Below are 18,526 nucleotides of genomic sequence, written 5' to 3' on the forward strand. Positions count from 1 at the left end.
ATCCATTTGTTCTAGGTAAGTAAAAAAAATGGTGGATTTTTGGTGTTTGTTTTATTTGTAATATCAAAATAAATTAGCTGTAGTTTATGGGCAAAGGCAGCATGCTTTCACTTTAGAAAACCAAACAATTGCATTTCATTGCAGTGATGGCAGTGAAAGTAACATTCATCTTAAAGTAACATCATATGATTTTCTTTTAAGCTGAATATTACTTTACTTGCCATCACTGAATTTGCAGATACTGAATTTGTTTTTTGGGGGGGGGTCTCATTAAAATCACGAGAAACTTGTATTAGTTGACCATACATTGATTAGGTTCTGCAGGTATTCTCTCTAGTTGGGGAGGACTTTATACATATTTATATTTTTCAGTACTGTGGAGCTTGCCCAAACAAGTAATGGGCTTATGTACTGTAAAATAATCACTGTCCTACATTCAGTATACTACTGAAAGTTGTTTTGGTACTGAAACCAAGAGCGAATGAAAGTTATATCAGATGTAACTGCTTGTCTTACTGTTTTGTTGCCAGTAGTAAGGAAGTTTCACCAACTAACAAGGTCTAGCGTCCTTAGTTTCACCAGCTAACAATAGGGTTGCCAGCTTTCTTTGTGGCTAAAACCGGACTAAGGTCACACCCCTCGCATCACCCATAACTCCATCCATTCCCACCCCCTCTCCCATCCATGCTCCACCCATTTTGTGACATCACCATGGCATCAGCTGATGGGAATGCCCTCTTTTTCTGTTCCGGATGCCTTTTCTGTAAAAAAGCATAGTAAATCAGCCAATTTAACGAACACTGATGGTCTATTTCCTTTCGTGGAACAGAACACTGGAGTTTGTACAGTGTTTTCCTGACTACCAGAGAATTGATTTGATTTGTGGATAGTTCAGAAAAAAATGGATAAGACCACAGGCAATACTGCCAAACTGGCTTACCCTAGTGCCCAGTGTCTGCATTTGATAGAGCACCCATCCCCTCAGCTAGTCATCAGAAGACAAAAGAAAATCCATTACCTAAACTTGCATTCACACCCTCTTCAGTGCAGGCAAAAGGAAAAAAACTCCTTTGACTTTTCCTGTAACAAACAGATTTGTACACTTACACCATATTTATACAAACTGGCTTCCTACAGCCAAGTGACTTTCTTGATACAACTTAACACATATGAAGCTCTAATGTGCCTTTTTGCACCATCATCAAAAATGCCAGTAGAGGAAAAAGACTTCAGAAACTGTAGTTGTTGATCAGCCACATCACCCTCCTTATGTTGCATACTAGGTGGCTAACTCCTTTACCTCACCCTTGCTAAAATTTGTGATGGCAGCCACTCACAAGACAGCCTCCAGATTGCCACTATGCTCACTTCTGATCCATGGCGCCATGATACTCCTTCCTTCATGTTAAATACCTTCTCCCCTACAAAGTCACATAGAAACATATATGAATTCCTTACATATGCAAAATGGCCAACCTCCTGATCATGGCTGTTCCTTGAAATCTTGCTGACAGTGAAGATGTGATAATCCATTGGTACCACTGTCCGCCTCAAAGAATGTAAGATGAGAAGGTCAAACTACAGCTTTTCTGGAACATATTGCCCATTTGCTTTTACATTTCTTAAATTCATTTTCTGTAACAGTGTTGCACAAAATTCTGACATGCAGTTATCACTTCAAAAAATGATAATTGAACCTCGGCTCTTCCAAGAGGGCCACTAATTCCATATAATCATCCTTGTCAAGCCCCACACTGCTCATTGTGTAAACAAGGTAAGAGCCATTATAAGACTGGTGTTCAGGAACGCATAACAAAGCATTAGCTTTGCATTTAGCAGTTTACTCTACTTTTAAGGAAGTAACAACGTACTTTAGAATGTCATCTCTTTTCAAGAATACTCATTTGAATAGCCAAGAATTACATATGTTTTACTTCATTAACTAATATTTAAAAATGCATTGACAATAGTAATGTAAAACAATGTCCATAACTATATTTCAGATTTTGGACATGCTAATGAGAAAATAAGCAAGTACACAAAATATTCTAAGCAACACCCGAATCCCAGCTGCAATTATCAAAGTTAGATTTCAAGCCACAGTTGCAAAAACTGTCCAATATACCAACACCCCCAACCAGCATCTCAGACGTGTCATTTTCCTTCTTCCCTTGTCAGAGAATAACCCTGTGAATTGTTATTATTTAAACCAAAATATAAAAAAGTCGCAGGCCATTCATTAAAAATTGCAAGAAAGAGTCCTCACTATGTAATACATTAAATCTCCTGTATAATCTATTTACCTGAATTACCTACTGGAAAAAAAAAGAAAAATGTTTCTGTGGACTCACTGGACTGTGAAGTACTGTCGGGGATTACATTTATTCCTTCTACCTCCAAATTGTTCTTTCTGCTCAGCTCCAGAGCTCTTGTACGCTGGACAACATCCTCTACCTGCCACATGGACTTAGCTCCTTCTTCGGAACTGCTAGCTTAAAAATTTGGCGCGACTGCAAATTAGATTTAGTTTCATGCTGGTGGTGTAAGCATGCGCACGCATGATTCTCCTTCAAGGGGAAGACGGCGCAAATACTGCAATCAACAGTACCTGCAGCTGTAGTGGGAGGGGGGGCATGGTGCTCGCTCACAGTGGCACAAAACCCGGACTTCGTGTCCGGTTATGAATATTCGTAACCGGACAATTGTTCAGAAAACATACAGCTGGCAACCCTAACTAACAATGTCTAGCATCCTTTTTTTTTTAAATAGTCTCTTAGCAGCTTTGTTAGTATGCATGTTTGTATCAATATATCAGGGCTGGTGTCAGACCATGTCAGTTGCAAATGCTGTTTAAAAATTATTTTTGCTGTCCTTTGTTCATTGTGCAGCTGAAAATTTGATCTAATGTCTCTTACATCTGTTCCTCAACAGATGGATGTTGGGACGTGACCTCAGATCTTACTTTGGCCACTCTAGACTATGGATCCAAAGCTCAGACTCCTGCCCTTACCCATAATCCTCTCCTGAAGTTGCCTCAGATCTTGTTTGCCTGTCAAACAGATGGGGTTTCAACAGCTCAGGCTTGCCTTAACTAAGTACTTATCTTTTGATGAATTTAATAAATACCTTTCGTTTTTTTTTTTTACTTATGGTATTGGTAGGCGTTAGTATCCCTTGTCTTCCTTTACCTTAGTTATAATATAACAAATTATAGCTCGTTTCTGTTGCGCCTTTGGAGCTCTTCAGTTTTTTTCTGTAGTAGTGTAGAGTTATTTAGATTTTGGAGATTTAGCGTTATTAGTAGATATTGTTACTAGCATGATTATTTAGATGTGTTGCATGCTTTTTTCTTGTGTTTGTGACAACAGAGTTTTTTTCGCACGATGACCAAACCTTCAGGCTTCAAAGAATGAGTGACCTGTGGGCTTGAAATACCAAATTCAGATTCTCATATGAAGTATGTGTGTATTGCCTTGAAACTGATTACCTGGACAAATAGTGCTCCATCTGCACTGTCTTTGGTCCTAGGGCAGTCACTGAGTGAAGGAAGGATTAAGCTCGTTCTGAAGGTACTTCTCTCTGCCCCTGTAGGAGAGTTGTCCCTTACTCATTCTTCTACATTTGGAGCTTCCTTCTCTGTCAAGAAGCTTTCTAATAAACATAAAGGGGAAAAAAGTTGTGAAAGGCTGAAGGCGAGTCCAGAAAGCATTTTCCAGACCATTCCACTTCATCTGCTGTATCCTCAGTTTCAGCTCTAAAAATTCTGATTCCCTTCTTGAAAACTATAGTCCTTAGATTGACTATACCTATGCTACTGAAGCCTAGGTTCTCCCCAAAGCCCATTTCCTGTAGCTAAGTGGTTCCACCTTTTATTTTATACAGGAGAGGACCTTTCACTGGTGGTCAGGTCAGTCTACCAGAAGCCTTTCTGAATCAGTCATGGATAGGATGATAAGCAAGTTCCTCAGGACCCAACTTCAGTCAGGTGTTCTCCCACATCTGTCCACTGTCGGGCCTGTGAGCTTGGGTCCTTTCACTCATCCCATTATTAATTCTGCCCTGATCCATCTCCAGAGTTCAGTGGGTCAATGCAAGTGCTACTGTTACCTAGTGCTTGTCCATGTTTTTTCTACCCCAACGTCTTCTGTGATCCAAGTGACGCAGAGTAGCTCAGATCCAAAAGGATGTCTGTGCCAAAGCGACAGTTTTCTCCATGTTCACACAATAGAAGTTATAGGAGCTAACCTGGATGTGAAGTGCCAGATAGCAAGCTATCCAGAGAAACAGGTTGGCCACCCTGCACAAAAAGGTATTAGTAGTCCTTTCTTGCAAGAAGCCACCAGCAAGACTGATTCTTTGCCTTCTAGGTTCTCTGGCAGTTTCCATTTGTGAAGTGTTTTTCTGCTGTTGCAAACCATTACCTAGTTGTCTCTAGTTTCAACAGACTGTGCTTTGGCTGTATGCAAAGCCGATTTGTCTCCTTGTGCATACCACTGTACAAAATTCCCTTGGTTTTGCACTCCTTGGTGATCTGTGACATTGCCATTTTCTACACTTCACAGTGTGTATTTCTTTCCTCACTACTTTGAGTAAAAAAATAAAATAACTTGTGGGCAAGACATGCTGCTTTAAATTTAACTTGTGGGCAAGACATGCTGCTTTAAATTTATCTTGTGAAAACTGGTTTACAAGCTGTACAAGTCATATTTAGAAATTCAACCACTGTCTGGCAAATGATATGGCAGAACAACATGTATGTAATCCCACCACTGTTACTATTTAATACATCATGATGATCAGGCTTGGAGTCCTACCTGTTATTTCCATTTCATAAGTGAAGGACATGGGATAGGGGTTCAAAGTCTGGCACTGCTTTCATCAATATTCATTGTAATCCGGAACCAATAGTATGAGGTCCACCACTGGTATCATTTAAAACACAGAAGGCAGTTGTCCTTGAGTTTATAATGAAAATGTGCAGTTTTGCTATAATTAGTGGACGGGACATGAACCACCACACTGCCCAGATAGAGATCAGTTGTAATCACTGTATGCCCAAGATTTCAACCACTTTAGATCAAGCTCAGTGCCTTTTAATGAAGCCTCACCAACAATAATTGAAACTTGACCACAATTTGTTTTGTGAGTGTATACAGCATTTCAGAACGGAAAGTAAATAAGTGATTCTGCACACACACACACACACACACACACACACACCCACACACACACACACACACTCTCTCCTTTCAAGTTTTATGGAACAATGCCACCAGTTAATGCTAACAAAAGAGCAGCCAACATTTAAATGTTTAAATGATAGCAATTATGACTAAACAGTCAGCATAATCTGTTGACAGTAATCAAACTGTCTGCTACAAAAATGTAAGGTTGTATAGTAAAGTTAATTGATTTTAAGTTAGAGCATTTATTTGAGTAAGTATAGAGACAGTGAAAGCTTGCACCAGAAAAAGAAAACAAAACATTCAAACATTATACATAATCAGGAAAAAAAAATTCTTTAACACTTTAAAATATGTCTACCTCTAGTTAGAGGTAGACATATTTTAAAGTCCTTTGCTGTTTGAGTTTTTACTCTGAAAGTGAAAGTTTTGGACTCCTTTCAGTCAAGTAGCTCTGTCCTGACTGGTTTATTTCAGCAGTAAGTTAGCATTAAAGGATTAACATACACAGTCCCTTTGTTGAGAAGTTACCAGTTGTATGGCTTTATTTCGAATTTTGAAGATGTGTTTACTGTTTTCATAGTTATACTTTCTCAGAGAATGGGTAAGATGTAGCAATTCAGAGGCCAAACAAGGAAATCGTCATGTGATCTGGTGCGTTAGACTCTGCAGTACCACACAGTTGTGAAGTACATTATTACAGTTGCAAATAGTTACATCCCATTTTACACATTTCTGTTAATCATTGTGCTTTTACCCAAAAGACAGATACACGGTAACTTCGTTTTTGTTTGCTAAAATAGCATTTACACACATTTGAATTTCTTTCATACAGTTTTAGTACAGCTAGTTTATCTTTTATGCACTTCCTTTGCAAAGTCAGAGAACTTTCTCCCAGTTAATTATAGTCTCTTTCTCAACCAAAGAGCACAACAAAACAAACAAAAAAAACCATATTCAAATCTTATCCTACCAGTGTTAAATGCACATCGGCAAGGCTAGCCAGAAGTACCCAAAAACACTAAGATGTGTAAGATGTTAGTTTGTGGAAAATGGGAGGTATAAAGAGAAATAGAAGAACTTGACATTTCATGAGGTCTAAAAGTGAAGAGAGCTTTGATTTGTGTAAAGATAATTACATAAGGGATCTGTAAATGATTCTGTGATAAACTGAAAGCAAAGGACTCTCAACTTCTAAGTACCAGAATGGTGAAATAAAATTTAGCAAAGAGTATTAGGAGGGTTACATTTTCCTAACAGGTATTACCAGTCCAGCTTATAGAATTGCACCAGAACTCATCAAAAACACTGAATGGGAAAAAAGGCCTATGCTGCAAAACAGAAATACTAAGTTGTATGTTGGATCTCAGCAGACTTTGGTCAAGGCTAGAGGGATTTAACAGCAGTTGCGCATTAACAGAGGGTAGGGATGCCAGGCAAAGATATTTTAACTTCCTGGGCAAAGGGTAATGGCTTTAACCCAGTACTGACTGTCCTTGTAAGGCATTAAAACTGCATTCATTCAAACACTTTGGGTGTGTGCTCCACGTGTATTGTCATTGTTTATACCCTCCTACAGAACAGAGGAAAGAAGTATATGCTGTTGAATTTGATAGTCCTCCATTGCACAGTTACCAGTTTCCTGACCCATCCAGATGAGATTGCTCTTGTTGGGACATAGATATCCACGTACTCAGTATTAGAATTAGATTATCTGGAGAGCAGAAAGAGTTGTTCATCTGGGCTGTAACAGCCTGAAGGAAGTGTCATCCTTGAGAAAGGAGAAATAAGATGGACGAAAAGCAGCACCATAAAGTTGAGTCTCTGAATATCTGTGTAATGGCTGATTATATTACTGCATTTAACCATAAGAATCAGTAATGTGAGTTTTACTACTGTTCTTTGATGCAGACTTCAGTTGTGGAGTGTTCCTGGTGCAGAAAACACTTTTTCCATTAGTGTTTGCATGCAATGGTGCCAACAGTATTATGACATGAATTTCACCACTAGTAACAGTTAGTGTACAAAGGGCACTTAACATTAGGGATATGCCATAAATGTGAACTGCTGCTTTGGTTAACAACAAAGCCATGCCACACACAAATGAACTTTGCACTGTATAGCTACAGTTCAGAGTTGTAATCGCTACCTCCCAATATTTCACGTATATCTGACTGAACACAGCACTTTTCAGAGCAGTCTTACAAACAGTAATTAAAATTTGACCAGAATTGATGTTCGTGTTTCACTGTTGCAGTCATCACATTTGGTTATCTGCCTGTAGGTAGCCCTCAGCCGGCCTGAATACCAGAGTCTTCGGATTTCTGCATAGGATGCTGCCATGTCTTCCATGACATCAGGTCATCAGGGGTATAAAACATGCAGCCGACACCATTACATCAGTCTTTCTTGCTGTGCGGTACCCGAAGCAGTTCACAAGTGCCAGTCGGCCGACTCTTGAAATTTTCGTTTTCGAGTTTCAGACCCGAAGTCTTCAAAAAGATAAGTACCCCATTGGGGATCCTTTTTTCCTTGCTCTAACCAATGTCATAAAAAAAAAAATTGTTTTGCCTGTGGAAAGCAAATACCTCATAGAGATTTTCATTCTTACTGCGTCACCTGTTTAGGCCCAGACCACGACGTCCCTCGCTGTTGGTTTTGTGCCTTGTTCAACACCCGAACTATTCGTTGTCGGGCTATTTTTGTAGCTAAATACTTTAGTTCTCGATCTCCGTACTCCAAAATGGCTTTGTTAAGCCATCCGACTACCAATCTTCCAAAAAAATGTAAGGACAAAGACAGAGACAGACCGCATAGGTCCAAAACTGCCGACAATGCTTCTGTTAAGCTAGTTGCCAGCCTGCCAGTACTAAGTGAGGTGCTTTCGCAGCTCCTGATACCCACTACTACAGATTTGCAGACCTCTACTGAGACCCATTCGGAGTCCAGTATGCTGCGAGATGCTTCTTAGACTATGGAACCTGCGGATGTCTCTACCTTGGACGGGTCCAGAGCCGCTGTGCATGCACCGGCTTCTGAGGGGGTATTCAGGCCTATAGACTTTCATATTAAACCAGCGACTTTGTTTCAAGCTAGAAATACCGAATTCCTCAGGTCTGAAGCTCGCACTACACCTAGAAAACCAACGACCAAACTGCATACTCAGGCCCATAAGCCTCAAAAACAAATGCTTAGAATGGCTGAAGACCTTATTAACCTAATTAGGGGAAGCCAGCCTTCCCCCTCTGAGACCTAGAACTGATTTCCTTTCTGATTCTTCTGATCAGGAATCTGATATCTCTGTTCCTTCTGATTACCAGGATTTTGATGCAGAGGATTCCATTCCCTCTGCTTCCCCTCCAGAAGATTTTTCCTTTGGTGTGAAACCTTGCATACCCTTAGGGAGCATTTCCGCTGGGAAAGCCAGGACTATTCTGAGTCCAAAAAGAGACTTGGGGAATTTTTACTCCTGCCTCAACACAGGCCTCTAGCTATCTTCCTGTTCTAGCTATTGTATATGATGATGATTCCTGACTGTGCTGAACACAGAGTTACAAGATTTAATGCATTCTGCTGAACAAGTTGGTAAAAGTACTTTGCAATGTGGTTTTGATGCTTTCAAAGCATCTTGCAGAGCTGCTGTCACTGGTATTGTACTTAGAATGCATGCTTGGCTTAAGGAACAAAACTTGCCAGATCATGTTAAAGCTAAATTACTGGATGCACCCTTAAACCAAGACCGCCTTTTTGGCAACAAAGCAGAAGTCGTCCTCAAAAGGATGGAGGAAAAAGCTAAATCTATGCAAACTGTTAAAGATATCTTACAAGTACAGCTTCCCAGATTCAGTAGGCATTGGCCTTCAAAGAACTGGTCTTTTCCAGTCCCTTCCAGGCCTTCTCAGTCCAAACCCAGGAACAGAAGACCACCAACACTTCAGTCTCAGGCTACACACAGATCTAAGCAGTGGGGGGCTCCCACTTCCAAAGCAGGGAGTAGTAAGCCACCCCCCTACTGAAAAATGGCACAATGACTTAACTACTTGCTCCCTTAGAAGGGAAAGCTCACCCTGCATGCAAATAACTGGGAACTTATTACCCAGGACAAATGGGTTTTAAACATAGTTTCCCTAGGATACAGATTCCACTTTCACACTCTGCCAACTGTTAAGTGGTTGGCCAGACCTCCCCCCAAATCAGTGGGCGGAGGCCCAAAAACAAGTACTCTCTCTCCTCAGTATCAGGGCTATTCAACCTGTTCCAGCAGAACAAAAGGGACAAGGTTTTTGTTCAAGACTGTTCCTGGTACCCAGAAAAGAAAACTCCTGGCATCCTATCCTGGACCTGTCTATTCTCAACACCTTTCTGGTGGTTCCAAAATTCAAAATGCTAACTCAACAGCTTCTTCCTATGCTAGCCAAGGATGCCTGGCTGGCAGCCCTAAACTTAAAGGAAGCTTACCTGCACATCCCAATAAGGGAATCCTGCAGACAATACCTACGTTTCAGGGCAGGCTCCATGCACTGTCAGTTCTCTGCACTTCACTTTGGCTTATCTACTGCGCCCAAGTTGTTCTCAAAGTGTCTAGCTCCGGCCATTGCATTTTGCAGGCAGAGAGATATTCTGATTTACCCATACTTGGACGATTGCCTGATTCAGGCAGAAATTCAGGACTTGCTATTGCAACACCTGGCATTTGTAAAGAAACTTCTGACCTCACCGGGGTACACCATCAACACGAAGAAATCATACCAAGTACTCTGCCAACAGATTGCATTCCTGGGAGCAAGCTTGAACACAACTTCCCCAGATGGCATTCTCACTACAGAGAAACAAGTTTGACAACCTACTTATCTGCAAGTAAAATACTGCAAGCTCTGGGGTTCATGGCTTCTTGCATTCTGCTAATTCCATATGCAAGACTGCATATGAGGAAACTTCAATGGTATCTAAAAAGTCTATGGTGTCAACATTCTCAGGACCTGGAAACAATGATTCCTATCATTCCTTGTTTAAGGGCAGAGGCCTGCTATCACAGCAAGGGACCTCCTTTCTCTCTACCCCCAGCTGCCCAAACCCTAACAGACGCATCAGACTATGCATGGGGGGCTCACATGGGCAGGGCAGTGCATTCAGGGCAAATGGAACCCAAACCAGATGCACCGGCATATCAATCAAAAAGAAATGTTTGCTGTACAGAATGCTGTGACAGCTTTCAAAGTCCTAATTCATCCAGGACAACTATTGGAAAAGACAGACAACACCACAGTGATGTGGTACATAAACAAGCAGGGGGGAACCCACTTCTACCCTCTCTGCAGACTAGCCGTGGCTCTGTGGAACACAGCCTTGACCTACCAAGTGCACCTACAAGCTCACTTCCTGCCACTGGCAGATGACTTAAGCAGAAATCTTATGGACCCACACGAATGGAAACTGGAACCCAAAATATTCAAGCTTTTGAGGAACAAATGGGGAACTCCAGAAGTAGACCTGTTTGCCTCCCCTCAAAACTCCTAATTGAACAAATTCTGCACCAGAACTCCCCACAGTCAAGCTTGGAAAGTGGATGCCCTGTCCTTTACCTGGGAAAGCCTCTCTGTTTATGCCTTTCCACCTCTGCCTCTCCTCTTGAAGGTTCTACTAAAGCTCAAACAGGACAAGCCAAGGGCAATACTGATTGCACCAGACTGGCCATGCCTGCACTGGTACCCACTTTTGCGCAGTCTGACTGTGCTACAGCCATGGCACCTGCCTCAGACCCCTTCCCTGCTGTCCCTGCAGGCGGGCCAGATTCTGCTCAAACCCTGAACCTTGCAGCCTGGCTAATCCCCTGAGCTCACCCCTAGCAACCTTCAGTAAACAGGTGCTGGATGTCCTTCTTGAGGCAAGGAAGCCTAGTACTAGAAAATCCTATTCAGAAAAGTGGACTGTACCTGGTGCCAGGCTCAGGGGATGGGCACAACGGTGCCCAGCTTACCTCATATTCTAGATTATTTAACAGAAATACTCCACAAGGGCCTAACTTTCTTGTCTGTTAAGATTCATGCCTCTGCCATTTCAGCACATTATAACACTGAACCTCCCCTCTTCTCTCATCCCCTGCTAAAACAATTCATTAGAGGGGCCAAAAATTTAAGGACCCCCCCCCCCACAGGGGAGCTCCCACTCCAGCCTGGGACCTTAACTTTGTATTGGAAAAACTCACCCCCCCCCCCCCTTGAACCATCTGCTACAGCAGAGTTGAAATTCCTTTCTTGGAAAACAGCCTTACTTCTAGCCATCACTTCAGCAAGAAGTGTCTGAACTGCAGGCCCTCATGGCAGTGGAACCCTTCATTATCTTCCATGCGGACAGGGTTTCCCTCAGGACTAATCCATCCTTTATGCCCAAGGTGGTGTCTAGTGTGGCCCTAAACCAGTCCATTCATTTGCCTACTTTTTTTCCTAATCCTCAAAATAAAGGGGGAAAGGATACTGCATGCTCTGGACGTGCACAGACAGCTTAGATTCTGTTTGGACAGGACTAAGCTTCTCAGAAAATCTGATCAGCTGTTAGTTAGCTTTGCTGCAAGGGCAGAGGGGAAGGCCATTTCAAAGCAAACTATTTCCAAATGGATAGCCCATTGCATATATTTCTGCTACAAGCACCATGGAAAACCTACCCCCACAGGGGATAAGGTCTCATTCCACCAGGGCTGCATTTACCTCTACAGCATTTCTCAGAGGAGTCCCTACCAGGGACATCCTGGAAGCTGCTACCCGGAGCTCTGTACATACTTTCACCAAGCATTACCACCTGCCTATCTTTTCTAAATCCAGAGCTGGATATGCCACAGCAGTCTTACAGGGCCTGATTGCTGGCCCTAATGCTCTTTAACCCTTCCTTAGCTTTGGGAATCAATCCAAATGTGATGACTGCAGCAGTGAAACACGAAGAACATAGTACAGTTGTGTATACTTACCATAAATGTAGATGTTCGAGTGTATTCACTGTTGCAGTCCTGGTTACCCTCCCTCCAGCCCCCTGATTTCTCTTGGCTCTACCTTTCCTTCTCATTTGGCATATATTATATTATGTGTATTTGCTTTTTGCTGGGGGTGTACCATACCATATAATTGCTTCCTATTGTGGCGGCACCTGACATCTGGGGCAAGAAAAACTGATGTAATGGCGTTGGCTGCATGTTTTATACCCCTGATGTCATGGAAGAGGCGACAGCATCCGACGCAGAAATCCGAAGACTCTGGTTTTCAGAGCATCTGAGGGCTACTTGCAGGCAGATAACCCAAATGTGGTGACTGCAACAGTGAATACACTCGAACATCTACATTTATAGTAAGTGTACATAACTGTACTTTTTGTGTACACACACACGCACACCATTTTCTAGAATGAGGTGTAAATGGTAGTGTTCAGCACAAATGCTCCCAGGTTTACAGTACATTGCCACCAGTTAATCAGAATTAACAAGACATTAGCAAGCATTACCATTAATTTTGAAACAAAGCCAGCATATAAATATTTAAATGGTAGCACTTGCCTTACATAAGGTTTACCGCACACAGTTACAGATCCTAGTAAAATGTACCAATTTTCAAGTCATTAAGTAAAACATCAGCCAGAAGCATTCATGGTTAGATTATTAAATTGTTTGCTTGAAATAAGTAAATTAAAGAATTTTCTTTTCAAATAAATATACATGCAATACAGAACTTTACACAAGGAGTTAAAAATAAACCATTCGTGTAGAAAATGGTTAGAAAATAAAATCTGACATCAGAGCTTGAAACCCTCTGCTTCTGGCCAAAGATGTACTTGTATCCTTATGATTTCTGTTTTTAAGTTCAAAAAGTAATTTTGAAAGTCGTTACAGGCAGCATACTACAGGATGAACTGGGTCTCCAATAGTATATTACAGAAGGTGAAACAGTAAATTCCTGTAACTTTTTGAATTAACAGTCAGTCCCTCTATTTACATGTCACCAAACGTGTTTGTGGTGCTTTATTTGAATTTTGCACAGTGTTGTCCTGTTTATATGTTTGCATTCTTTTGGAGGTGGGGGGGTCCACCAACTTCCTGTCCAAATAAGGCATAATCTTCATCATCATGATCTGGTGCAGTAGCTTCCAAAGAGCATTTAGACTTCAGCTGTAAAGGTTTGTACAGTACAGAAGCAGAGATTAGTTTATTTTTTAAATTGTATTGCACTTCCCCACTAGTAATTGCATATATTTAGTATATGCAGTCACACATTTCTTTTAAAATTAACTGTTAGTTGAATGTTTTGTTAAACGCTTTCAGACTAATACTAAATTTTTTTTTGTTTGTTTTGTTTTTGTTTAGAAGAGTAATGGTTTCCAAGCCCGTTACTGTTTTCTGCACTTCTACTTCTATAAAGATTAGATAAGGCTGGATAGATGCAGCAGGATAATACATGTTGAGTGGAACTAGAAATACTCAGTGTTTTATTATTCAACTTGTTTTTAAATTGGAAATCTTTCCGTATTCAAAGAAGAGGTTTACCCAGCTGTCTGCACTTCAAGACCAAACATATTCCTAAGGCAAAGGATGCATTGCTTGATAAAATTGTCTGCTACATGTGGTGTTTAGCCATTTAAAGGATAATGGTTTAGTCCAGATAAAAGTAAATCAGAGAAAGAATTGAATTTGAAAGTAGCTGTCATAATGCACTTAGGTTCAGTGTTCAATGAAGCCTAGTCGTTAACTATGGGTGCAGTTAGAAGCAAGCTTTTTTATATTAGAAGGTTTGCTGTAGTCATCTGTACATATTTTGTGTATCCACTCTGAAACTGATGATATATGTACTTTTATCTTGGCAGTGACCAGATGGGTAATAAAGGTGCCTATATTCGTCTCATAGTCTCAGATCTGAAGCCAGAATTTCATGAGTTCACTGCAGTGGTGAGTAGTTTAGCTTACAGTGCTTTTGAACTATAAGGAACTTGTGTGGTTGATGTTTTACGTATTATGTTTTAAAGTCTAACTGTTCTCACCATGTAAATGTCATATACCTTGATTTGTATCCATTTTTTCCAAAAGCTTGTCAGCATCTTGGACCCCCCTCCCAAAAAGTGTGTAGAAGGTGTGACTAGTGTTTTGTTTCTGTTCTCTTTTTTGCTTTGTTTTAATTTTCTTTGAAGCAACACACCTTGCGCTTGAGTGACTTCCCATCATAAAATGTTGCTCTTTTACATTACCTTCTAGTACTTGAAGTCAAGAGCTTTCACTAGACCAACCCTCAGATCAGTATTTGATATACATTATTCTGAAAACCTTGGCTGAAACAATACCACCTTGGAAAATAATTATCCTAGCCTTGGAAAATATCTTTGCATAAGAGGAAGCCATTCATAATTCAGTAGAACACGTTTAATCTTTACTTTCTCAGTCCCTACATCAACTGGCTGGTCTTATGATATGCAGCACTTATGTCTGTCTCACATAAGCCAATTTAGAGCCTGTATCATCGTGATCCATCTTCAGGTGCTCTTTATTTAGATCATAATTGCATTACTTCTGACTACTGAGACTTCTTAGCTCTGACTTAGACATCCACCCCGATAACAAGAGATCAGAATCCTTCTTCACCCAGACAGTGGATGCTTTTCTTCTTGGGATGCCAGAGCACTCCCAGTATAGTGTGTGTGTCCATCTACACGATTTTAGATCTTCCTTACTGCATTTCTTTGCATATGCCACATAGAGCTAGCATTCCAGGACCATCATAGTTCATTCATCCTATTTTGGAGTTTAAGGCAAGATTTGTAGTAAAACAATTGTGTTTGTTCGTATTTTCCGCTTTGTAACCATGTATTAGGATCTAAGAAGGAAAGTTGTATTAGTGCCGGGCAAGGCCCCCCCCCCAAAGACTTCCATAGTCATATTTTTTTTTTTTTTTTTTTTTTTAAGGCCTGAATACAATATGGAAGACTTATTTGTCAGGGATTCATTCCTAAAACCATTAGAGGTAGAGAGCATTCCCTGGAACACTGTTTAATAAATGGAGGCTTGAAGCCTTCACCTGGTCTGGGATAGTATCTGGAAGGTCATCCTCTGGTTTCCATATATTCCACAGCAAAAGACAACTAAAGTAGAAGGCTGAAAGGGATGCAAGAAGTGAGATTCAGGTGTCTGGTGTTCAGTGTCAGTCCAATGGAGTTATTTCCAGTAAGGCACTTTCACAGCCCTTTGACATGTGCCTTTGTGTTTTGAGGCTTTGCTAAGCCCCTTCAGAGGTTGCAATATTTAAGGATCCATGTACATCTTATTGGACTGTTGATCAAGGAGCAGCTACTGTAGATGCCCATCTCCTGCCACTCATTACAGAAGCATGCTTTATGGTATCAGAAGGAGAAGATAAGATTCCCATATTACTTGTGAAGGATGCCATCGCAGGCTGAAAAGTGGAAGTTGAGCACTCCTGTAAAGAAGATGTACCTTGTATTGTGGATGTGCCATTTAAGGAAAACCAAAAGGTGATGCATAGAACACCTGGCCTTGTTTCCCTCTAGTTTGGGCCTGAGAAATGGCAAGGAACCTGCCCTCAGCCTTACCTGAGTAGTTACTCCCAGTCCTCCCCCCAGGAGGAAAACTGATGGGTTCTGTAGGGTCCAAGAGAAGTTCTTCTGTAAGAACCCTCTACAGATCTAGCTGTACTATTCTTTGATCCAGAGAAGTTCTCCAGATCTGTTGCTGCTCCAAGCTGCCTCCCAAATGACAATGAGCATTTTGAATCAGTATGGGAAGAAAGTTTATATTGTTGCCACCCTAGCCTTTAGGTCAATTAATTGTCAGATTCACATGACCAAGTTATATTCCGTGACCATTCTGACATACTGGGTGGGAGGGCACCTGGTACTCCTGAAGAGGGAAAGGTTGTGAGCTGTAGTTTGGCTTGATGTCCAGAACTCAACAGAAAAAGGCCAAGTAGTCAGGACTATATTAACAGTGAGCTGCTATAGCATGTATTATTAAAGTAAATACCTACGTAACTCTATTTTTTTCTTGCTACTCCTTATGGTTAGATAATTCCTTTCCAAGTTCTAAAAGATTTCTCAAGTTTTCAAAGTTATGGCCTTAATCCTTTGTGATTATTTTTCCCAGTGTCTCATACTTATTGCAATGCCTGTCTATTGCAAACAGCAAATATTTTTAATTTCATTTTATTATGTTTAAGTTTTTCTTTTGATGAATGTACAAGTGCCACCATAGGTTGCTTAGATCCTGCGTCTTTCCTGCAGTAATTTAAGGTAGCATAATTTGATCTGTCTGATAAGTTTACACCTGACACCAGGAACCAGTGAAGGCTTCATAATGTTTCCTGCCAAGATAAAAGTAAAATCAAAACAGTCAGTAAAAAAGCTGGAAAGCAGATGTTGATTTAGATCAGGGAATACAAATACCTCCAAAATTCAAAACTGCATAGTTCCCTGCTGAAAGTTATAGAATAGTTCCAATATATATATATATATATATATATATATATATATATATATGAGGATACTAAGATATATATATTGGACCTGTTTCTCCTGTTCTTCCCTTGCCTGGGCCCCCTGTGATTCCCAGAATGGGTCCTTGCTTTCATCCATACATTTAACATAGGCAGACAGCTGCTCTGCTGCCTGCTTTGAAATAAAGTCTCCGTCCCCAGTGGAAGAACAAGAGGATACTAAGAGAGAATACTGTCTGTGTTAGGTACTACTTGGGCCTCCACTGCTAGTTTGTCTCCTACTGTGCTATGCAAGCTTTCCCCTGCCAGGTCAGCCAGCAGCCTAGACCTTCTCTTTCTCCCATTCTCTTCTCTCATCTCCCATCTCTTCCTTAGTTTCCTTTCCTTTCTTATATCTTCTTCAGTTGGCCTAGACCTACAGTTGGCCCCTAGCATTCTCTGTGCATTGACCACTAGTGCACATCTCCCTCCCCCACTGTCATTTCTTTTCCCTCACTTATGCTTGCTTTACTTCCTGCCTCTATCCACATTTTTCCCATCCATCCTACATAGTAATTCTTTACTTACCTCCCACTACTCACTCTCCTTTAATCTTTGCTCCACTGATTGGCTACCCCCAGTGCCCTCTCCTTTCCACACCAACCTTTTCCCTTTTTCACCTACACCAATCCACCCTGACACACCCACACAAGCTTTTTATTATTAATTCCAACCAACCACTTCCACACTACACACCATCTTCAACACATCCCACTTACAATCAACAATCACCCCCTCCCTACTAAGACTACATTCAGCCCTACTTTCTTTCTTTCTTTCTACAGCTAGCTTAAAATTTTATCCCCTACACACAACAATACATATTAGACAATTTACAACACTCATACTAAGTAACCTTTCTCAACATGCCTACATACTCTTATTCCATCCTATGTCTTCTATCACTTTCCTTAGCACCCAACCTGAATTTACCATCCACAACACCACCACACCTACTACTACAATCTGAACCCCCACTCTCACAATCACACTTTCCCATCTCTCCCACCTTCCACCAATAACTCAGCTCCTCACCTTCCATTTTCATACTCTAATCAACTATCTTTCAAAACCCCATCTTCCATCTCTTTACCTGCCTTTATCTGGTGATATCCATCCGTGAATAAAGGTCCCTACCTTCATGCATGGCACACATAACAAACTGATATGATATCTATTATTTCAGAACTTGGTAAAGCCCTCCATAAAAGATTCTGAAATAACTCCACCCAGCTACTCAATTATTAGAAAAGACAGGACCCAAAAGAAAGATTCCTTCCTTGCTAGTTACCCCATATAACAAAACCTATCCCATCATTTAACAATGCTGAATTTCTACATTCCAGGGACAATATTTCAACACTTGATGAAAATATCCTTCTCTCCTCTCAAGTATCTGACAATGAAACTATAATTCTAGGAGAGAGATGTCAATATTAACTGGCCCATCCAGTCTCCTCAACCAACTATTAACATCAATCTATTCAACTTCTCCCAGCTAATCAACTCCATAACTCATTCCGTGATCCTTGGCATCACTGCCCCACACCACACCCCTGCACTCCTAATCTATCTAATCGCTTCCCACAACTACATCCAAACTGCCACCAAAAACTTTAACCCTTCAATTTCATTGAATCCTGAAAAACAATTAACTGAACATTTTGAAACAGTTTTTTTACTCTCCATTTCCGGAATACTTGATTAGGAAGCCCCTATTCCCAAAAAAAGAATAAAAACTAACTCAGCCCTAACTAACCAAAACTACCTCTCTACTACTCACAGCTTTAGAGAAAGCCTGGGGACTCTATCTGAAAAAAAACACAACAC

General features: G+C 40.9%; 1 protein-coding gene across 1 annotated transcript in view; it reads left to right on the forward strand.

The window, feature by feature from the left end:
• LOC122799510 (serine/threonine-protein phosphatase 5-like) overlaps positions 1-18,526 on the forward strand; it is a 995,806-nt gene that overhangs the window by 837,478 nt on the left and 139,802 nt on the right. The window contains exon 10 of the mRNA XM_044069034.1: positions 14,025-14,106. Within this exon, the coding sequence (XP_043924969.1) occupies positions 14,025-14,106 (82 nt within the window). The remainder of the gene's footprint in view (positions 1-14,024; positions 14,107-18,526) is intronic.

Source organism: Protopterus annectens, chromosome 1.part0, assembly GCF_019279795.1.
Source record: "Protopterus annectens isolate FY-2018-M chromosome 1.part0, PAN1.0, whole genome shotgun sequence".
In the NCBI taxonomy this organism is placed as follows: Eukaryota; Metazoa; Chordata; order Ceratodontiformes; family Protopteridae; genus Protopterus; species Protopterus annectens.